The sequence below is a fragment of the Dreissena polymorpha genome, chromosome 5, assembly GCF_020536995.1.
Source record: "Dreissena polymorpha isolate Duluth1 chromosome 5, UMN_Dpol_1.0, whole genome shotgun sequence".
Taxonomy (NCBI): domain Eukaryota; kingdom Metazoa; phylum Mollusca; class Bivalvia; order Myida; family Dreissenidae; genus Dreissena; species Dreissena polymorpha.
The window spans coordinates 43,576,041-43,599,820 of NC_068359.1; the positions used below are offsets into that span (position 1 = coordinate 43,576,041).

The window sequence follows — 23,780 nt, forward strand, 5'->3', positions numbered from 1 at the left end:
AATACATCTCAGTATGTTCTTTCATGAGGGAGAGTTGTATTTGGAAGTCTATAAATTATTTATACTTAGTAGAAGAAGTTACCAAGTGGAATTAGTGTGCATATTCTCTATCAACATGTAAAGGAATATCAATGCTGAAAAGTAAACAATTTCAAATCCTTTCTTTCTGTGCATGGCAGTCATGCTGCATTTGAACTTCATGATTTTACCTTTTTAGATAATCAGTACACAAAACCTGTGTTACGTTAATGTGTCCATACCAATGTAACTATGTTTCAAGCTGGCTCCCAATTTAATGTGAAAAGAACAAGAAAATTATGACCATGTCAATGTCAATTTTAACTCACGTTTGTACAATTTCAGACCATGTCCAGTCTTTGTCCGTCTTTGATAAATTGGCGGACCACTTTCCAAACAACACTTCATAATGCTCTTGTATTCCTTGCAACAACTCTTCAAGCTCTCTCGGCTCCCAAGCGGGACTTCTATTCTCAACAAGTGTTGCCATTTTCGTTTACGTATTGTCTGTCAAATATGACAGGTGGCGCGAGATCGGCAGGTACCCGTTTTTGACGTCATATGTTTTTGACGTCATTTTAATAGTATTTATCGCTAATTACACAAAACTACCGGCAAGAAACTGCGATAATTATGTTTGATGAAACACATTTTTAAAAATATCGCAATCGCAGGTATAAAATCAGCGATCGGCTATGATATCGCATCGCATGTTTTGATGAAACGGGGCCCTTTGTGACGTTTATAAGATACTTCAGCAACAACAATTATGTAAATTGTCTTAAGAATAAATTGGCAAATAAAGTGTTTGATAAATATTACAATCAATTTTTGTACAATTATGTTGTTTAACCTAGCACCATGTGACTTATTTCATTAAGGCAGCTTTTTCTTATGTCTGTAACTGACCGGCTATCTCACTTGGTGGATCTTCGGACGCAGAAAAGAAACATTGCAGCTCTAACTCAGACATAAATACTTGTTCTTGCCAACAAGTATTTATGTCTGAGTTAGAGCTGCAATGTTTCTTTTCAAAGCAGTCATCCAATCGCTTGCGTATGGTCCAGCGTGAACAGCAGTTGACATGTTTAATACCGCATATCCAGGGGTCTGTAGTCAACATTTTAATACAACAAGTTCAGTGATCTGTATTCAACATATTTAGGTAGTACAAAAGTTCCAGGGATCTGTATTCAACATGTATTTTATGACAGGTTCAGTTGGTGGTAATCAACATAGTTAATACGAAAGGTCCACAGGTCAGCATTCAACATGTTTTATAAGTAAGGTCCAGTTATCAGTATTCACAAAACACTGTACAAGAATCGAGCATAAAATTCGACTGGCGTACACTATTCATCTACAATTATTCATGGGGAATCCAATTATGTGTGTTTATATATTTTTTAAGTAGTTAAAATTCTAACCACATTTGCAATTTAATCGATACTTTTACTTTTAAATGAAACATTTGCCTGTTTTCACATAGAGCATTAGTACATTTAACTATTACATGGTCTGATCTCGATCAGAGCTTTTGAAAAGCACTGTCTTAGAAATTCAAATTAGAGCGTACCCTATTATGTAAATACTTGATGCTTAATTTATAGTTGTGAGAATTTGAGTCGCAAATTTCTCAAATTTGTGAAAACAGCAATTCTTTTAGAAGGAAAAAAAGCCTTGATGTATGTTGTTTTGTTGTAGCATTACAATCTATTCCATAAATAATGACCTTGTTAATTTAATATCAATGTCCATAGTATTACAATTTGTTTGGAATTGGTTGTCTATGAACAGAAAGTTATGGCAAAAAAATCTTAATGTCATTGGTCTAAACGTCAATTATAACCAGCAGTTTGCATAAACAACATTGTGTTTTGTTTTTAGCTCGACTATTATATATGAAATATATATAGTGGAGCTATCCTACTCACCCCGGCATCGGCGTGAGCGTCTGCGTTAGTGTTAGCATCTGCGTTAGCGTGCAAATGTTAAAGTTTTCGTACTACCCCAAATATTTTCTTTGTCCCTTGACATATTGCTTTCATATTTTGCATACTTGTTTACCACCATGACCCCAACCTATAAACAAGAGCAGACAACTGTATCAAGCATTTTGACAGAATTATGTCCCCTTTTATGCTAAGGATATGCATATTATTGATAAATCTATGTTTAAGTTTGACAAAACAACACTTACCTGACATACCACAATGCACTCCACCCAAACCATCCCCACGCCCCCCCCCCCCCCTAAAAAAATAACAAAACTTATTTTTGAAAGATCATCTATTAAATGATCACCCACCCACATTAGACCCCCCCTCTCCCCTCCAACCCCCCCATTTGTTTTTTTGTTTTCTTATTTTTGAAAGATCATCTATTAAATGATCAGACACCCACATTATCCCCCCCCCCCTCTCCATGATGACTTTCATTATACTGTCAAGCACTCGAATAGTCGAGCGCGCTGTCCTCTGACAGCTCTTGTTAAATAAGCAGTTTCTGGAAAAGGTGAGTTCCATTAACCACACTGCATAAAAAATGTATTTCAATTTGACTACAATGAGTGTTCAGACCTAATTATCTCGAACATATCGTCAAGATACAGTTATTACTCTAAATTTCCAACAATTTAAACGCCTAGTTGAAACCGCCTTTATAAAGAAGTATGTATGCATATGATGTGATTTAAAACCAATAGTCTACAACCATGAAGAAAATTCATTACAATTAGTTATACGTAACCGCTAGTCGACAACGATATTTCAAATCGAACCGAACCGTTCCTTTTAGAAATCAACACAAATTCGGAATGGAAGAATACGCACGTGATCCTTGGTTTGTTTATATCCCTTCTACAACATATTCGATCACTTATTCATGAGTGGCGAAATATACCATATGGTTTCTTCTCAAAGTTTTTGAAATTTAATTTACAATTGTTGTGTTAGTGTGCCTGTTATCGCATTCTGACATATGGAGGTCATTTGTATAACAGAAAGTGGGTGGGGTAGGATCCTGAAAATCGTTGCCCGTATCAGTGCAGATGTGGAAATGCTTTATATTATAAAGCGAAGCGTAAAGAAGCTATGTTTTCGGGGCTTGTGCCACAGTATTATCGAATTAAATGATACTAAAGATAAAATTTCCTATAACAAAAAATATGAATGATGAAATAACTTACATAATCTACATGCAGGGTTTTTTTTTAGAAAAAGGGGAAGACGCTGGACGCTTGGTAAAAGGGGAAAATCGAGCGCGAAAGAGACATATTTGGGGAAAAAATACAAACTGTTCATTTCAATGTCTATAACTCACCTACAGACTTCAGGTTTTTTTTTAGAAAAAGAGGCATGTCTCTGACCTTTTTGTTCTTAAACACATGAACAAGTATGATATTAAAGTCAAAGTCCTAAATAAAGTTGCAGGTGTAGATCTAATAATGGGAAATGTTTTCAACTGGGGCCGGGGAACGATGTCAATATTATGATTTCCATTTCATGATGAATGGGTTGACGATCTAGATCTGCTACAGTATTGGAAGGGAAAGGTGCGGCAGCTGCCGATTGTCTACTTTCACTTTCACAATAATCCTACAGTATTAATCGATGTTGATTACATGTACCTCCGAATCCTGCTTGGTTATAACGATATTTGATGATTCATTCTTAAAAAATGCGTCAACGCAATTAATATTTTCCGAGTCCGAACGTTTTATTTTGTTCGTGTAAGAATGCCAATTGTGAGACTTTTTTCTGTTTTACTCACATAACCCAGATGAAAATTTGACTGGTTTCCGGTAATTAATTGACGAAACACCCTTCTCGCGATAGACCGGAATCCAGTAAAATAGTCACATGATTCAGTGTTCTCCGGAAGCACCGGCGGCCGGCGATTTCACCGGTTACTAACAATCTAGGCGCCGGCTACTTTTCTCAAAAATATACATTCGAAACGCCACAAAAACGCCTGTGTTTATACAAATTGTGACGCCATACTTTCGCTTTTGTGTTTAAACAAACTAGCTCGAAGTTAATATTCTAATGCGCATTATTTTCGCGCAGAGACAAGCACGGATAAACGATCGATAGTTCGTATCTTTACGTAACAGTTTTTCACCGCTTTATTGCACGCTGGTTTATGGCGGAGATTTACGAACACAGAGGTATTTTTAGCTAACTACGGTAAGTTTACGGCTGGCTAATTTAACCTTCGACCGGTCATTTTCCAATGAATGCGCTGTATTTAAAGCGTTTGTTTGAAATAGTTGTTTAGAAGCAGACGTCACGATGCCTCCATCTAAAGAAAGACTTACACAGTGCCAAGTAGACACAAGTCAAAGAACCCTGGCTGATTTTTGTAGGCGAATTCAAGGTAGAATGAAAAATCCATAAATAGACCCATTATATACGATCAAAACTTATTAGTTGATGTGAGAAATCATTTATAACTCAGCAGAAATCATTTATTACTCAGCACCTTGCATGTAATCGGTAGACTTTGTAGATGTTCTTCTGCATTTATTAACTGCTGCTACGTGGAGTTGCTTTGTTTATACCAGTACAAAATCGGTCATATTTATAAATATTTGTATGAGATACGTGTGTCGGACACGTTTGATATATAACGTGCTTTTTTTTCAAATTAATACTGTGTATTAGCAATGGATAATTGTACACGCCTTTGTATAAAGAATAGTTATGAATTTGAATATAAGCGTGCACACCAAGCCCTTGACCTAGCGCATGACTCTGACTCTAACTCTGATTCAGATTGTTGAAATACAAAAAGTTGCAATTAAAATGAATTTTTTAAATTTAAGAGATTTCAAATAAATATTTCATTTTCTATGACAAATGCTTTATTATTTTAATCCAAAAAAAAACACCCTAAAATGCGCCAGATCACCATTTCACTCCATTAATGCATTTTTTCCCCATACCCCCCTGAACGGAGGGGATACCCTTCCCGAACCTACCCCGCTCGCCGCTTCGCGGCTTGTGAACACGGCATGCAGTGTGCATTATCGCCGGCTCCTCTGTTACTTCCGCTGGCTACTCCGTTTTTTACGGAGAACACTGATGATTAATACGATTAGTTGCCCGGTTTCCATGACGTAACTTAAGAGCTATATATAGAATCACTGGGATTCCCAGATTTGAGTGTTCGTCGGGAGAGAGAAAGAGAGCGAGATCATTGTACAGGATAAGTGTCGACTTCCCAAAAGAAAAAAAACAACATTTCTTTGAGGGTAAAATATTATATTTTGGTGAAAAATTAAATTTTTGGAGGGGAAATGGTATTTTTAGGGGAAAAATTCTGGTAGGGGAAGACGCCGAATATCGGCGTCACTTTCTTAGTAAAAAAAACCCCTGACATGGTAGGTTCTTGTTGAGTCGTGGGTTCTTTTTGAGTTGTGTTTATAGAGATCGCATGAAATCGTGTGATGTAATGTTCCCAAACATGAAGTTGTTATGAGGAAAAAGTTTTGACACAGTCACCTGCTGATCAAAAACAGGTCAATATTTTAATTCTTCAGAACTCAATATTTTTGCAGTTTCTGCAACTACCCATTCTAAAGATCAAAGCGATAATGACTTCACCAAAAAATGTTAAAGCCCATTTACAATCCTGTGTCAATTACGACTTACGTGTATCGCTTTACCCAACCCAACTAAAGCTAGTTGCAATAATTCAACTCTCAGCTTAGGCTGAGAGTTGCATTGCGCTCTCTCTTGTCCATGGGTGCAAACTGTTTTCAACAATTCAAAGGTTAATGAACACTGAATCTGCAAGAGCTTATTAAAATTTACCTATCTAAACCACAAACTTATCCAAATGGTACCATTAAAGCAAGAAATAATTGATTTGTATTGACTAAGGTTTTGTTTTGTACGCTGTATCCGCCATATTGGAAAATTGACCCAATATAGGTCAGGTCACATTACACCAATACTTTGTACGTTGCGTTATGTGTTGGAGCCAAAAAGTTAATAACGATGTGGTATTCGATACAGAATACACTGTTTCAAATTTAAACATAACAATGTCGGCAAGAAAAGTGTGTTTAAACATCGTCGTGTTTTAATGGGATGCATGCAAAGCAGGGCTAGCGCTGGCCCAAAATTTCTTAGAGCCGACCAGATTTCGTTTTTCGGCGCGCGAAAAGTGGTTTTGAAATAATAATATATACTATCAACTTGTTCATTTTTCTTTTTATGACAAGGGCATATCACATATAATATAACATGCAGTTTTCAATATAGAAATAATTATTATGGTACTCTTCAAAGTACAAACATAAATTAATGTGTACATGTACACTTAACAGTGGAGTATGTTGTCCTAAATTTGAAATCCTGAAAATTAGGCCGGAGGTCTTAGAACCAGGAACCCAACAGGAATAAAGAGCAAAGCCACCCACCCCACCCAGAGACTTACAAATTGTTCTTTATTATAGTCTTTCCAATTGCAATTTCAAGTGAATACAATTCTAAATGATATAAACATCATCGTCTGTATTACCGCATGTGTATTCGGCATTCTATTTCTTCTATTAAGAACTCCGAAAATAAATTTAAATCAGCGAAAAATAATGTTTCCGAAAACGACAGTCCGAAAAATTGTACGCGTTCTGCACTTGAAATAAATTTTGCATATCGTTTGATTGCAGAAAAAGAAAATCTGTAGCCTAGCAAATACGTAATAAATATACCATTTGGTTGACATTTTTCTTTACAATAGCATAGCTTGTGGGTAAAACAACTTTATTATCACCTTTTATTGCAAACAATAACGTCGATAATCGTCAGAAAGGTGTAACATCATCAGCATAAAAATTACTAATTATTTAATGATAATTCTTTAATTCAGATCGATAGTCCATGGACAGGTCTAAAGTGATCAGCTGGGAAATTATTTATTGTTGCTCTTGTCATTTGTTTATCTTTAAATACCACGTTTGCCATCAGCTGATAAATTGTTGGCAGACGACAATATCAACTGTGTATTCCAAGGGTATGTGTGAGCGAACTCAATATTGATTGGCCAGCTACCACGTGCGCTTCAATAACAATAAGGTCAAGCGATGTCTCATGTTCTGGTGCTGACCGGTTTTAGTTTATTGTTCAATTTGCGAACACTTTTACTGAAACAAAGAGAAAACTATAGAAAACCAGTCTGGATTTAAATGGCGGATAATTTCAATGAAGATTTGCGAGATTTTAGCATTTTCGCAAATCAGATTTTTTTTAGCCAATTTCTCAATATTTTCGCAAATGGCTGAAATGGCGAACGACAGCGCGAGCCCTGCAAAGGATAACATCCGTAGGTTTCCATTCAGTCAAATTTAACATGGTTATGAAGTTTATTCATTATTTTCCTTAATTTGTCTCGAACGACATCTGTAACTCTGTTGAGTGAACTGCACCCATCTGTATGAAGGAGTGCATATGGACTTCCAGAGCCGCCATAGCAAAAATTATCAAAGGTTCTGGGAGTCCGTTTATATGGACTAAACTAAAGCCAGCCTAAACAGCGTTTTTTCCTCTATTTAAAGCTGGTACGGTAGAACGGCACCATTCCCAATGAGACCATTTTTCCCAATTTCAAAATAAAAGATTCCCACTAAATAAAAAAATACCAATTCACAGAAAAAAAACGGCAATGAGTTGCATACAGACATGTTAATCCCTGTCTAAACTTCACAGTGCATACTTTAGGTCAGTATACCTGCTAAGCATGTTTTTACAATAACCAACACTAAATCCGGTTTTGTTCGGATTGTCTGTTTACTCGGTACTGTCTACAATATACTGATTCAATAATGAATCATCTAAAAACCGTAACGATAGAGATAAAACATGTTCGATCTGAACTTCATTTTGAGGAAATGTCTATTGAAAATCATTCGCAATATAATTTAGTTAAAATAAACGAGAAAAGTTTAAACTGAAATTAAAATATTTCAATTGTCTCGAAGCTACTGACAGAGCTCCAGATAAGGGCCGTACAGCCGTAAATACGCCTTTTTCTCTATATGTATAGAGTGAAAACATGTGAACACAGTAGAAGTCACATTTTTGGCCCAATTTTCATAAAATTTGGTCAGAACATTTGTTTCTTTGATAAGAGAGTTGAGTTCAAAAATGGTTTCGGTCAAACCTTGTGATCAAACACTATGGAAGTAACATTTTTATGCCCCCCTTTCGAAGAAGAGGGATTATATTGTTTTGCTCATGTCGGTCCGTATGTCTGTCCACCAGATGGTTTCCGAATGATAAGTCAAGAACTTTTAGGCCTAGGATCATGAAACTTCATAGGTACATTGATCATGACTCGCAGATGACCCCTATTGATTTTGAGGTCACTAGGTCAAAGGTCAAGGTCACGGTGACCCGAAATAGTAAAATGGTTTCTGGATGATAACTCAAGAACGCTTTTGCCTAGGATCATGAAACTTCATAGATACATTGATCGTGACTCACAGATGACCCCTATTGATTTTCAGGTCACTTGATCAAAGGTCAAGGTCACGGTGACCCGAAACAGTTAAATGGTTTCCGGATGAAAGCTCAAGAACGCTTATGCCTAAGATCATGAAAGTTCATAGGTACATTGATCATGACTTGCAGATGACCCCTATTGATTTTGAGGTCACTAGGTCAAAGGTCAAGGTGACCCGAAATAGTAAAATGGTTTCCGGATGATAACTCAAGAACGCTTATGCTTAGGATCATGAAACTTCATAGGTACATTGATCATGACTTGCAGATGACCCCTATTGATTTTCAGGTCACTAGGTCATAGGTCAAGGTCACGGTGACTCAACTTAGAAAAATGGTTTCAGAATGATAACTCAAGAACGCTTACGCCTAGGATCATGAAACTTCATAGGTACATTGATCATGACTCGCAGATGACCTCTATTGATTTTCAGGTCACTAGGTCAAAGGTCAAGGTCACGGTGTTTCAACTGAGAAAAATGGTTTCCAGATGATAACTCAAGAAGGCCTATGCCTAGGATCATGAAACTTCATAGGTACATTGATCATGACTTGCAGATGACATGTATTGACTTTCAGGTCACTAGGTCAAGGTCACGGTTACTTGACACAGTTAAATGGTTTTTGGATGATAACTCAAGAAAGCTTAAGCCTAGGATCATGAAACAGTATAATGGTCAAGTTCATAGAATTTTCTTATTAAATCAATCAAAATGGAATTTATCATGTAGATGTTTTGAACACCTTATAACTTTGTTATCTATCTGACATGTGTGCATTATAACATTGCATCTTTTTAGCTCACCTGATTGCTCAGGTGAGCTTTTGTGACCGGTCTTTGTCCGTCGTCTGTCCGTCTGTCCACATTTGTTCGTAAACACTCTAGAGGCCACATTTATTGTCCGACCTTCATGAAACTTGGTCAGAAGCTTTGTCCCAATGTAATCTCGGTCGAGTTCGAAACTGGGTCGTGCAGCGTCAAAAACTAGGTCACTAGGTCAAAAAAAGAGAAACCTTGTAAACACTGTAGAAGTCACATTTCATGCCCAATCTTCATGTAACTTTGTCAAAATGTTTGTCTTAATAATATGTTGGTCGAGTTCAAAAGTGGTTCCAGTCCGTTGAAAAACATGGCCACCAGTGGGCGGGGCAGTTTTCCTAATTTGGCTATAGAGAAACCTTGTAAACACTCTAGAAGTCACAATTTTAGCCCAATCATCATGAAAGTTGGTCAAAACATTGGTTTTATTGATTTCTCGGACGAGGTCGAAAATGGTCCAGATCGGTGAAAAAACATGGCCGCCAGTGGGCGGGGCATTCTCTCTATATGTATATAGTGAAAACATATGAACACTCTAGAAGACTAGATGTCACTTTTTTGGCCCAATTTTTATGAAATTTGGTCAGAACATTTGTTTCCTTGATATGAGAGTAGCATTCGAAAATGGTTCTGGTCAGTTCAATAACATGGCTGCCGGTGGGGGGGGGGGCAGTTTTCCTTATTTGGCTATAGAGAAACCTTGTAAACACCTTAGAACTCACAATTTTTGCCCAATCATCATGAAAGTTGGTCAAAACATTGGTTCAATTGATATCTCGGATGAGTTCGAAAATGGTCCAGATCGGTGAAAAAACATGGCTGCCAGTGGGCGGGGCATTTTTCTCTATATGTATATAGTGAAAACATGTGAACACTCTAGAAGTCACATTTTTGGCCCAATTTTCATGAAATTTGGTCAGAACATTTGTTTCTCGATATGAGAGTAGAGTTCGAAAATGGTTCCTGTTCGTTCAATAAGATGGCTGCCGGGGGGGGCAGTTTTCCTTATTTGGCTATAGAGAAACCTTGTAAACACTCTAGAAGTCACAATTTTTGCCCAATCATCATGAAAGTTGGTCAAAACATTGGTTTTATTGATATCTCGGAGGAGTTCGAAAATGGTCCAGATCGGTTAAAAAACATGGCCGCCAGTGGGCGGGGCATTTTACTCTATATGTATTTAGTGAAAACATGTGAACACTCTAGAAGTCACATTTTGGCCCAATTTTCATGAAATTTGGTCAGAAAATTTGTTTCTTTGATATGAGAGCTGAGTTTGAAAATGGTTCCGGTCAGTTGAATAACAAAATATAGGCCACCAGGTCAAATCTTACAAAAACAAAATCACTCCATATGCCAGAGTTTTGGTTCAATAATGATGAAACTTGACCAGGATGTTTGTCTGGACAATATCTTGGTCAAGTTTAACGTTTGGTAAAGATTGAATGAACTGACTCCTCTCAGGTGAGCGAACTAGGGCCATCTTGGCCCTCTTGTTTAAATCTCAGGAAATGTCCTGCTAACATATAAATGTTTAAACATTAAACATTACTCAACTTTAAATGCAAAAGCTACAATTATGTGTCAAGCAATAATTTGAGGAAACTTGGTACCTGCCTGTTTCTTAATTGTGACTTAGTCAATATCATAATTAGTTAACTCACTTCATTCGTTTGAACATTGCATATTCATGTATCATTTTGAACAATCATACTTTCAATGAGTCATTCTTTGATTGATATAAATTTATGTTATTTAATTGTAATTTTACAAAAGATTTTCTTAGTCAATTGAAATACTTAATTGCTATAAATTTCTATGTTTTCCTGTTGCTATTTCAGTCCATATCGCATAGTTGATGATTGTGGGGGAGCCTTCTCAATGGGGGCAATAGGAGGCAGTGTATTTCATTTGATAAAGGGCTACAGAGAAGCAGCAAAGGTCAGTACACATAACAAACCTCAAATTAAGCCTCATGCTGGGAAAACGGGGCTTAGTGCATGTGCATAAAGGGTCATCTCATATTAGTCTGTGCAGTATGCTAATCAGGGATAAAATGTTCTGCTTTTTAGCTCACCTGATTGCTCAGGTGAGCTTTTTTGACCGGTCTTTGTCCATCATATGTCCATCCGTCCGTAAACATTTGCTCGTAAACACTCTAGAGGCCACATTTCTTGTCCCATCTTCATGAAACTTGGTCAAAAGCTTTGTAACAATGAAATCTCGGCCATGTTCGAAACTGGGTTGTGCCTGGTCAAAAACTAGGTCACTAGGTCAAAAAAAAGAAAAACCTTGTAAACACTGTAGAAGTCACATTTTATGCCCAATCTTCATGTTACTTTGTCAAAATGTTTGTCTTAATGATATCTTGGTTGAGTTCAAAAGTGGTTCTGATCCGTTGAAAAACATGGCCGCCAGTGGGCGGGGCATTTTTCCTTATTTGGCTATAGAGAAACCTTGTAAACACTCTAGAAGTCACAATTTTATCCCAATCATCATGAAAGTTGGTCAAAACATTGGTTCAATTGATTTCTCGGACGAGTTCGAAAATGGTCGAGATCGGTGAAAAAACATGGCCGCCAGTGGGCGGGGCATTTTTCTCTATATGTATATAGTGGCAGTTTTCCCTATTTGGCTATAGAGAAACCTTGTAAACACTCTAGAAGTCACAATTTTTGCCCAATCATCATGAAAGTTGGTCAAAACATTGATTTTATTAATATCTCGGACGAGTTTGAAAATGGTCTGATTGGTGAAAAAACATGGCCGCCAGTAGGCGGGGCATTTTTCTCTATATGTATATACATGTAGTAAAAACATGTGAACACAGTAGAAGTCACATTTTTGGCCCAATTTTCATGAAATTTGCTCGGAACATTTGTTTCCTTGATACGAGAGTCGAGTTCAAAAATGGTTCCGGTCAGTTGAATAACATGGCTGCTGGGAGGGGGGCAGTTTTCTCATTATGCCCCCCCCCCCCTTTCGAAGAAGAGGGGGTATATTGTTTTGCTCATGTCGGTCCGTCCTTCCACCATATGGTTTCCGGATGATAACTCAAGAGCGCTTATGCCAAGGATCATGAAACTTCATAGGTACATTGATCATGACTCGCAGATAACCCCTATTGATTTTCAGGTCACTAGGTCAAAGGTCAAGGTCACGATGACCCAAAATAGTAAAATGGTTTCCGGATGATAACTCAAGAACGCTTATGCCTAGAATTATGAAACTTCATAGATACATTGATCATGACTTGCAAATGACCCCTATTGATTTTCAGGTCACTTGGTCAAAGGTCAAGGTCACAGTGACCCAAGGCAGTAAAATGGTTTCCGGATGATAACTCAATAACGCTTATGCCTAGGATCATGAAACTTCATACATGTAGATACATTGATCATGACTCGCATATAACCCCTATTGATTTTCAGGTCACTAGGTCAAAGGTCAAGGTCACGATGACCCGAAATAGTAAAATGGTTTCCGGATGATAACTCAAGAAAGCTTAGGCCTAGGATCATGAAACTTACTAGGTACATTGATCATGACTCGCAGATGACCCCTATTGATTTTCAGGTCACTAGGTCACAGGTCAAGGTAATGGTGACCTGAAATAGTAAAATGGTTTCTGGATGATAACTCAAGAACGCTTATGCCTAGGATCATGAAACTTCATAGATACATTGATCATGACTCGCAGATAACCCCTATTGATTTTCAGGTCACTAGGTCAAAGGTCAAGGTCACAGTGCCAAAAAACGTATTCACACAATGGCTGTCAAGGTCACGGTGACTAAACTTAGAAAAATGGTTTTTGGATGATATCTCAAAGAATGCTTATGCCTAGGATCATGAAACTTCATAGGTAAATTGATCATGACTCGCAGATGAAATAATGATGAAACTTGACCAGGATGTTTGTTTGGACAATATCTAAGTCAAGTTTGACATTTGGTAAAGATTGAATGAAACGACTCCTCTCAGGTGAGCGAACTAGGGCCATCTTGACCCTCTTGTATACAATTTTTGGTTCAAAGGAGATCTCTTCTAAACAATAATCCAGTGTAGGTGGAAAGGGTTGTCCCTGATTAGCCTGTGCAGACTGATGCACATGTATTAAGCCCAGTTGTCTTGTACTGCTTCAGTGTCTAAATGCTTATTATTAAAACATGTTGAGAGGATATTTAAAGAGTATACTTTTAAAATATTAAATGTCGAATAAATATAAAATAAGTTATATATTATATGAATATGTATAGTAATTATAGAATAATGCATTTATAAGTTCTTGAAAGCAGTATTTAAATCATTTCTATCTGCCGATGACTTTGAAATGCCTTAGTTGGGCTTAAACATACATATATATACATGTAATCATATAATGACATGACAGATTATTTTATTAGGCAAATCTGGACATTTGGATTGAAATTTATGTTGGATGTTCGTGTCATCTTCAGGGCAAGAAATTGTATGGCAGTATACGAAATATGCAAATGAAGGCACCTATAACTGGAGGTAAGTGTTCCATCGTTACCATGTGAAACTGATATGTCTGCTCTATACTGTCATTTGTTGCCATAAAGAGAAATGTTTAAGTCAGTTTAAGGTAGTCCATCAAAAGTGCTGTCTCATTTACAGTTATATTGAATGTTTGATCTGCTGTGAAATCAGAGAATCAGGGGAAATGACCGTTCTATTCACACATTACCTTCTTCATACATAAAATGTAATATATTGACTATAATAGCAGAATGATAATTCAAATCTAATGCATAGTAATGTAGATTAAATGGCCTTTTTTGTAAAATTGCAATTATTATTAAGTTAATTTCCCTTTCCAACTCTATTGGTAATTCTTTCTCTCAATTTTAAAGTATTTGTTATCAAAATAAACTGCACCAAATAAAAAAAAAATCCATATCCAAAGGGCCCTGGCTCCAGTCCTAAAATGGTGATAAAAACACAGAAAAAAGTCTTCACTCAGATTTTTTAGAGCACTTGCCTAAATTTTCATGTTAAATAATGATCTAAATTGTATGTATAGCTCCTAGCCCAATTATATTTTATATTGAATACAAGATATCTATTAGCCAGAATTTTGGTGGCTGATCAAATTGGAACAATTCATATTCCTGCATTTCACGTATATATATTATCTGCAGAAAAAATATATGGATGTTATTATTTAAAACAAATAGCCAAATGAATGCAGCATATCAATTGAATTCAAAATAACTCATACAAATACTTTGGTGAGAATTTTACCTGGCTACTTTTTAGTTATGAGTAGGGACCATGGGTCTAGCTGCACCGCACTGCATGTACATTTAATTTATAACAATATCAATACTACTTACTAGTATGATTTTCCCGCTCCCACAATACTTTTCTGAGCATCAATAGCAAGAAGTGTTGTTTCGACGACCATTAAATAAGTACTCTAATAAGATTATTTTGTTGTTGTTTTGAATAAAACCATATGTATTAGCAATTGATAACAAGTCCCTTAAAATTCAAGAGGTTTCAGGAAAAATATTTAAGAATACATAAAATTGTTTAAAAAAATGTTAAGCAACATTTTGGTTACAATGTTCAGTAAACTATAGTTATATCTGCGTGTAGACATATGATTTTCATTATGATATGGTTGCCTTTAGTTTAAACTCTGTGTGTTTATAACTATAGACATATGATTTTCATTATGGTATGGTTGCCTTTAGTTTAAACTCTGTGTGTTTATAACTATAGACATATGATTTTCATTATGGTATGGTTGAGCTTGGCACTAACTTTTTTACCTACCGACCCAAAGGACCACCAGCTTTCAGAAATTACTGGTCCTCCAAGATTTTAAGTGGTCCGACAATATCTATGTTATTTTACCTAAATTTCAATTAATTTTCCGGACTATCCACAATGTATTGTGCATTTTTAAAAAGACAACTACCGGTATACTATTTATTGAACTATCTCTCGTCCTTTTCATATTTGCTGTACTTCAAGCTTCTCTTCATAAGTTTTAGGGGTTTTAGGCAGAGGTAACAGGTTCAACCACCCCCGGAATGAAATTCCACATCGTGAAAACTTGTCAAAAAATACGCACGTTTACTCTCCCGCAATATCAAAACATTATTCAGCGCCCTCCAGTGTAAATTCGCACGGTAAACAAAGTATAGTCTGATGGTACTAAGATCGATAAAATGCTGATTATTGCTGTTTTTTCAAAATAATAAATACCCATTTGGTTAATTTCTCAATCTGAACGCTTCGAATTTTATGTTAATTTGTGTATCTATCACGGCGAAGTCCGGAGACATTTGCGGAATGCAAATCGATTTGTTGATCCGACAACAGGTTTTTGTCATCCGGGCATCTAGAAAAATTGGAATTTCCAATATGTTGCTATTTTTCATCCCGGTATCGAGTCGGCCCATAAAATAATGATGAAATTATCGGTTTATTATGAACATATAAAGTTGTTTTATTGATGAAAACGGCTTTCCACCAGTATTTCACAATAAGCCGGCCAGGATTTTTAACTTGTCCGACGGATCAACCAAATTTCTAGTTTCACTGGTCCTCCCTATTTTTTACTGACCCCGGGTCAACGGACCACCGTTAGTGTCGAGTCCTGATTGTTGCCTTTAGTTTAAACTCTGTGTGTTTATAACTATAGACATATGGTTTTCATTATGGTATGGTTGCCTTTAGTTTAAACTCTGTGTGTTTATAACTATAGCCATATGATTTTCATTATGGTATGGTTGCCTTTAGTTTAAACTCTGTGTGTTTATAACTATAGCCATATGATTTTCATTATGGTATGGTTGCCTTTAGTTTAAACTCTGTGTTTTTATAATTATAGCCATATGATTTTCATTATGGTATGGTTGCCTTTAGTTTAAACTCTGTGTGTTTATAACTATAGCCATATGATTTTCATTATGGTATGGTTGCCCTAAGTTTAAACTCTGTGTGTTTATAACTCTAGACATATGATTTTCATTATGGTATGGTTGCCTTTAGTTTAAACTCTGTGTGTTTATAACTATAGACATATGATTTTCATTATGGTATGGTTGCCTTTAGTTTAAGCTCTGTGTGTTTATAACCACAGACATATGATTTTCAGTATGGTATGGGTTTCCTTTAAACTCTGCATGGTTTTTACTGTCCATTGCAGGCAATTTTGCAGTATGGGGTTGCTGTTTTGCTATGACAGAATGTACACTAGTAAAGATACGAAACAAAGAAGACCCCTGGAACTCTATTGCCAGTGGTGCCATCACAGGCGGAGTGTTAGCTGTCAGAAGTAAGAACACAGGCTTAATTTAAACAGCAATACATTTAATGGCTTCTAAATGAAACATTTGTTTTTATCTATTTAATTAAGCAGTCTTTTAAATTTCCTTTTAAATACCCTAAAAGCACTTCCAGGGGTTCCACTGGCCCAAAAAAAGTTGTCGCCACTTTTCCCCGGCGTGAATACTGTCGGTTATTCCACCTTAATAAGAACAATCATTTTAAGAAACCTTACTACATTAACGTCATTGACTATATTATCACTTTAAAAAGTATGTTATTTCATTAAAAAAAAAATAAGTACCTTCATAAGTCTTAATAAGCTTTATTTGTATATAAATAACATTTTTTTCAACTTGATAAAAAACACAGATAACCAAAATAATATAATAATGTTAACATCAATGTATGAAACAGTATGCTGCATAAATGTTTCGAAATTAATTATTTAAACATAAAATCACACCAATGTTCATCATTTGAAAGGGAATCAGAAAATAAAGCATCTCACTTCAAATTATTTAACAGTTATATTTGGTCATTTGGACATGATATACATCAGCTTCTGTTGTTAACAAGTTTTCTGTTAGTGGTGGATGATTTCCAGGTTCAATTAAATGACTGTTGTTCACGCCTTTTTCCTGACAGAAAGGCCCAGATAATTGCCACAATCCATTCTAGTTGCCTGAAATAACATAAAACATATTTTTACAAACTATAAACATCAAACCAACACATAAATGTCCCTATCTTTAAATGTCCGAATTTAACATATCCGAAATATAGTACATCGAGTGAATGTTTTAAATTTAATTCAGAAATTGTTGTTATCTTAATCAATTTATATCCTTCCCAGAAAATTACAATAATGAATCTATTAAAAAAAAATGCTCACAAATACCTGTTGAAACAAGTTTTTATTTGTTGATGTGGAGAAATTAAATGCTTTTGCCAGCCCCATGGTTTTGATTTTAACAAAGAAATAGCGGCCCTAATAATCATTATAATTATTGATCGTCGTGACAGTTTGTCCCCGTGTTACTTAACTTATTGCTCAATATCATAAAGGAGCCGTTAATCCGATAATAACCCCCATAAAACTTGACAATAGCAGTAAAAACACCGTTTGTAACACTTACACGCTTCGGTGATTTCTAATGCACTCTGCACTGTAGGTCGCTTACATCGTCGTAAATCAATATTTACAACTGACAGACGCTGGCCGCTAATGCTCAGTCGCGTGCTTTCGACTCGCAGTACATTTTCGGATAGGATTTTACCGATTTTTTGAATTCGCCACTTTTAAAAAATTGGAGCCACATTTAAAATTTTAGCGCCATTTGGCGCCAATGGCGATCGACAGCGGAACCCCTGACTTCTTACATAAAGACAAAATAGTTGGAAGGTCTGCTTGATCTATTTATTTAATAAAACATTAAGAACAATTAAGATTTGAAAATGGAGTTTAGATGAACATGGTTGTTGTTTCCCATGATTTTTAGCTTTTTTTTGGCTGTTTGGATTTTGTATATAATTATTTGTCAGGGCTTATTCAAAAATTCTCTTAAAAAGCCAATGGTCAGAAATTATAGCCAAAGAAAACCCTATTAGGCTACATCTTTTTCATCCCCCCCCCCCTTAATAGCAAAGACGATTTTAAAATTATGTAATCATTTGTATATGAGATACATTTGGCCAACAAAAGAGACATAAGGTAAGCCATGATAAAGATGTTTACTATTGTCAATAGATTTGTGTGTTGAGAATATTTAAATTCACATCCTATGTTCACAGATGGTGTAGGAGCCTGTCTAGTTTCGGCAGTCATTGGTGAGTTAACATTAGCTTTATAAGCTTTATAAAATTATCTTTGTTATACACATATTTTATCTTAATTCTAACGATAGTTTTAACTGATTAAAATGTCCCACTAACAGGGCAAGGGTATGTAGAAGTTAGCTTGTTGGTCTGTTCGATTTCATGGGTTCCAGCAAATAACGCTTCACGTAATCATATTGTTTTCAAAACACTTGTAATGTAATGAAATGCAGCTCATGTTGGATTTTGGTAACATTACACCTTATGTTGACGTTTTTATGGTCCCCTTTTTATGAAGTTCTCATAAAACTTTAACTTATAGAATTTGTGGTTTTAGTGTTATGACATAAGATACATGTACAAGCAAATTGTTAGTTTAAGACCTTACTTGGAAGCATAATTTGGGCTTGTCCGTGCAAGGTCGCTCCTACTAAACATTGAAAAAAGTATTTGCTCAATAATTTGAGGTGATGCACTGAACATTTAAGGTCAAGGTCACTATCACTAAGAGTAGAACGAAGTCATATGCACAAGACTTCAGTTTTGATAGAGAATTGCACTAAAATTGTGTGTGTAGCATACACACAGACCTATTTTTGACTTGCATTAGTGCCAGTTACTAAAGGTCACTGTTACTAACAACAGAAAGATGGTGTTTGGCTTGAGATTCCATGTGGGACCACTGGGGTCAATGTCAAGGTCATTGTTACTAAAAATAGATAAAAATGTGTTTGATTGATGGCTTAAGTTTGTATGCAGATATTGTTCTGAAATGTTGAATGGCAGTTGCTTACATGCACGCTAGCGTAGGATTTCATTTTAGATCAATGTCAAGTTTGCTTTGAGTTTGGAGGGAGCTATTGTGTTCAAATTGTTTGTATAGGTAGTTTACATGCAGACTCAGCTTGGGATTGTAATTTTTTTTTTTTAATTACTAACTTAAAAAATGTTAAAAATCTGGTTGCGTGTGGTTTGCCATGTTTCTTGTTCAATTCTAATACCACCCAATGACACTTGTCTGTTTACAGGTGGAGTGCTGCTGGCCATGATAGAGGGTGTTGGTATTTTACTCACGAGATCAACAGCAGAAAGCTTTAACCCATGTAAATATGGTTCTCATTCTGTAACATGGCGCTGTATTGTTTCGCTATTTATTTAATTTTTATGCTTTACCCTCTGAACAGCCATTGACTTATGTTTGGTTTGAATTATAGCCTCTTTTACATAATGTTTTACAAGAATTGAGTTGAGTTGATGAAAGTGTTTCCCACTAAATTTCTGTTTGTACCATTACACTGATGTAACTTGGGCACACTCATATCTATTGAAAATGAAGGGAACCAACTTAAAGCCCTATTACTACTCAAAATCAACAATAATTTTGTACAATATTTCGTAATATAAAGTTAAACAATTAAAAATCAGTGTTCCATATGGCAATTGCCGAAATTTCAACGGCAGATTTGGTCTGGTAAAATAGATGTTTGTAGATACAAAATGCTTGTTTTTATTATTGTTTTGCATATTTAATTCCATTTAAATTTCCCACAACGATATCTATTTATACAACATATGAACACTAACATGTTACTATTTTAGTGTTCGTGTGTCGTATGAATAGATATATTTGTGGGAAATTAAAATGGAATTAATTGTGTCACAAATGAATAAAGCGAGCTTTTTTATCTACAAAAATTTATGTTATCATACCACATCTATTTTGAAATTGTGGCTATTGCTAAAAGGAACACTTTATTATGCCCCCCTTCGAAGAAGAGGGGGTATATTGTTTTGCACATGTCGGTCGGTCCATCGGTCCGTCCACCGAATGGTTTCCAGATGATAACTCAAGAACGCTTAAGCCTAGGATCACTAAACTTCATAGGTACATTGATCATGACTCGCAGATGACCCCTATTGATTTTCAGGTCACTAGGTCAAAGGTCAAGGTCACTACTTGAACCATTAAAATGGTTTCCGGATGATAACTCAAGAACGCTAACGCCTAGGATCATGAATCTTCATAGGTAAATTGATCATGACTCGCAGATGACCCCTATAGATTTTCAGGTCATTAGGTCAAACGTCAAGGTATGGTGACTCAACACAGAAAAATGGTTTCCGGATAATAACTCAAGAACGCTTACGCCTAGGATCATGAAACTTCATTGGTACATGGATCATGACTCGCAGATGACCCCTATTGATTTTCAGGTCACTAGGTCAAAATGTCAAGGCGACTCGACACAGTAAATGGTTTCCGGATGATAACTCAAGAAAGCTTACGCCTAGGATCATGAAACTTCATAGGTACATTGATCATGACTGGCAGATGACCCCTATTGATTTTCAGGTCACAAGGTCAAAGTCACAGTGACAAAAAAAGTATTCACACAATGGCTGCTACTACAACTGACAGCCCATATGGGGGGCATGCATGTTTTACAAACAGCCCTTGTTTAGCGAAATACTTTACGAAATTTTCATTTATTTTGAGCGTTATAGAGGCTTTAAGCTCATTAATTATTAATCCAGTGGCAAAGTGATTGGTGGTTATAGGAATGCTTTCTGTCTTTATGTCAGTTTCTCTGTAGCAATTTTATTGGTTGCTCCATATCTCTTATCCTGTTTGACCTATTTTCATGAAACATGCCTCATATGTTTAGGGCTTTGAGACCATGTGCAAAAGGCAATATTCAGTCATGCCAGCTCAGGGTCAAGTTCGTGCTTCAAGGTCATTCAGAAGATGTGGAACAGTAATTAATTGATCAGGCTTATCATAATCAATTGCCAAACCTCAAAATCAAACCAATTTCGAGAAGTATGTTTTCCAAAATTATAAAAAGCTGCAAATATTTCTAAAAAAGCAGTATTAGGCCCTGTTGTTAATTATCAAGCATATTCATCATTTGGCCTTGCTCTGTTTCAGCCAACATGTTAATGGAAGACCCCTCACAGTTGCCACAGAAACCTCAGGGCGGAGCAGGGACGACCGGAGGCTTTGGAGGATTTGGAATGCCTCAGCCCACCTATCAATGACAGGGGGACAACTCTAGCAGACCTGGTTCAGAGACTTGAAGTGACTCATATGGAGAGCGGCCTCCCCTGAATAAGGATATTTCATCACAGTTGTTTCATAACCTCATGTTTCATCTCGTATTTTGTGTACAGCCTTTTCTTTGAGTTGCAATTTGAAATGTGATCTGAAGATCTGTTTAAAGTCAAATTGAACTGGTAGATACATGTAACAGCTTTTTTGTTGCATTATCATGAATAATATTTAAGTAATATGAACATAACAATAACGATTTCCACTGGTCTACCAAATGGCTGCACAAGCTGGAAAATTGTGCCAATATTGGCTTAAAATGCTAGAATGTGACTGAGAAATTTTAATTACTTGCTTATGGCTTTCAGCTGAACACAGGATGCTGACAAAGTGGCATTGATTGGTTCACATATTATTTAAATGATTGTGTAGAAGTGAATTGTTATAGATATCTTTTATTTTAACACAGATGGCATCTTATTAATAATGAAGGTTTCTGCTGTTTACTACTGTGTGACACTACACTGATTTGCTAGAGTTTTGTTGAAGATACATCGCCTAGTTGCAAATGTTTGCCTTACGGTAGAATTCCCTCAAGTTGCGACTAGGGAATATACTAACATATACATGTGTACAAGTCACATGTCCAACAGCTTCATGGTCAGTTATTTGTTAAAATGTGTTGTTACAATGATCATGACTGTTAACACGTTAAGAATGTTTTCTATAGTTCTTTAATAACTTATGTCTTTTGAGATGTTTTCTTAGTTTCTTTTGATAGGTTATGGATGTTTTTATTTATGAAACAAGTTTATGTCTTATGACACAAATTACAATAGGTGAAAAAAAGAATTTACTGCAGACCATTTTTGTGTAGAAAACTCAATTAAGATCCAATCCATCAAAAATTATTCAACACATTTAAAAGAGCATCTGAACATAAATGTTATTTCACTGAAAACTATTTTATTCACAAGAAATACTTAAACACTTTCAACAACCATCACAATCTGTTACCATACATTGAAATGAAACTAAATATAATTACCAAGTTGTGTTTGATCAATCTCAATGCAGTTTTTTTTATTTTGGTTTCAAACCTTTTCTTCAAAGTTTGTTTCTTTTAAAAGTATTTTAGGAGTGTTACTTAAAGCTTTATTTAATTGTTTACCTTCATAAAAATGTTGAATTGTACTTAACAAAAAAAGTTAATTACTTGATTCGAAAATCTCGAAGCTTCTAATGAGAATCTATGTGCAGAATGAGTCACTATTTTTATAAAGCAGATCTGTAACATAGTGTCCTGAAAGAAGAGTGACATTTGTGCAGCACTATGTTTTGTGATATTATATTGTTGTGGCTGCATGTGCTAATAAATTGTTGATTTCTAAAGATTGCTGCAGCCTTTGTTTAACGAACATTTTACTGAAGCTCTTCATTAGCTATTATGTACATAAATTGTGCTGTCTCTTAAAAATATAATAAAAAACAAATATTTTCCATTGATTCTTATAAAGCCCTTTTTTCAACAGTTATAAATGTTTAATTTCTAAATATAGAAAAAAATTAAGTAATAATTTATGTGGGTTTATGTATTTTGCAATGTCAAGCATTTTGATTTTTGTAAAATATTTCATCCATGAACGATTTATTCGTTGTTGAACAAAAAAATACTGAAAAAAATAAAAATAAATAAAATTATTACAATTGTTAGCATTTTCATTTTTTTGTTGTTGAATGATGTAAATTTGACAAAATAAAATAAATAGAAGTAGATCATTGACATTTAACAGATCTTCCCAAGATTTACCCACCCACTGCATTATATTGCATCTGCCTGCTGTCCTATGCATTTTTATGCCCCTCTTCGAAGAAGAAGGGGTATATTGTTTTGCTGGCTGTCCGTTGGTAGATGTCGGAAGATGTAGGTGGACCAGTTCGTTTCTGATCAAAACTTGTCAACGAATTAACCGATTGGCTTGAAACTTCACATGAATTGGACTTGGACAGTAGATGACCCGTCAAAGGTCAAGGTCACTCTCACACTAAATGTGAAAATCGTTTCCGATCAATAACTAGTCAACCAATTGACAATTTGGCTTGATACTTCACATGTGCATTGGCCTTGGACAGTAGATGACCCCTATTGAAACTGGGGTCACTAGGTCAAGATCACTATCACACTTAAGTGTGAAAATCGTTTTCGATCAATAACTAGTCAACCAATTGACAATTTGGCTTGATACCTCACATGTGCATAGGC

The 23,780-nt window shown here is 35.7% G+C and overlaps 1 protein-coding gene across 2 annotated transcripts; it reads left to right on the forward strand.

Moving 5' to 3' along the window:
• Positions 1-2,713: 2,713 nt before the first annotated feature.
• Positions 2,714-23,293, forward strand: LOC127832350 (mitochondrial import inner membrane translocase subunit Tim17-B-like). 2 transcript variants are annotated; one of them, XM_052357774.1, is made up of 7 exons: positions 2,714-2,859; positions 11,187-11,286; positions 13,806-13,863; positions 16,532-16,660; positions 18,445-18,480; positions 19,497-19,571; positions 21,398-23,293. In XM_052357774.1, exons 1-7 carry the CDS (start codon positions 2,834-2,836, stop codon positions 21,505-21,507), a joined length of 534 nt encoding a protein of 177 aa, XP_052213734.1. In that variant the 5' UTR covers positions 2,714-2,833; the 3' UTR covers positions 21,508-23,293. The 2 variants fall into 2 exon arrangements, with proteins under 2 accessions (XP_052213734.1, XP_052213735.1); XM_052357775.1 differs by lacking the exon at positions 2,714-2,859 and adding an exon at positions 9,033-9,061.
• The last annotated feature ends 487 nt before the right edge of the window (positions 23,294-23,780 follow it).

Bases quoted from the DNA above. Each gene is read 5' to 3' on its own strand.
- LOC127832350 (XM_052357774.1), top strand. From the start codon at position 2,834: ATGGAAGAATACGCACGTGATCCTTG. The intron at 13,864-16,531 runs GTAAGTGTTCCA...TGTCCATTGCAG, and splicing joins GAAGGCACCTATAACTGGAG to GCAATTTTGCAGTATGGGGT. The intron at 16,661-18,444 runs GTAAGAACACAG...CTATGTTCACAG, and splicing joins CGGAGTGTTAGCTGTCAGAA to ATGGTGTAGGAGCCTGTCTA.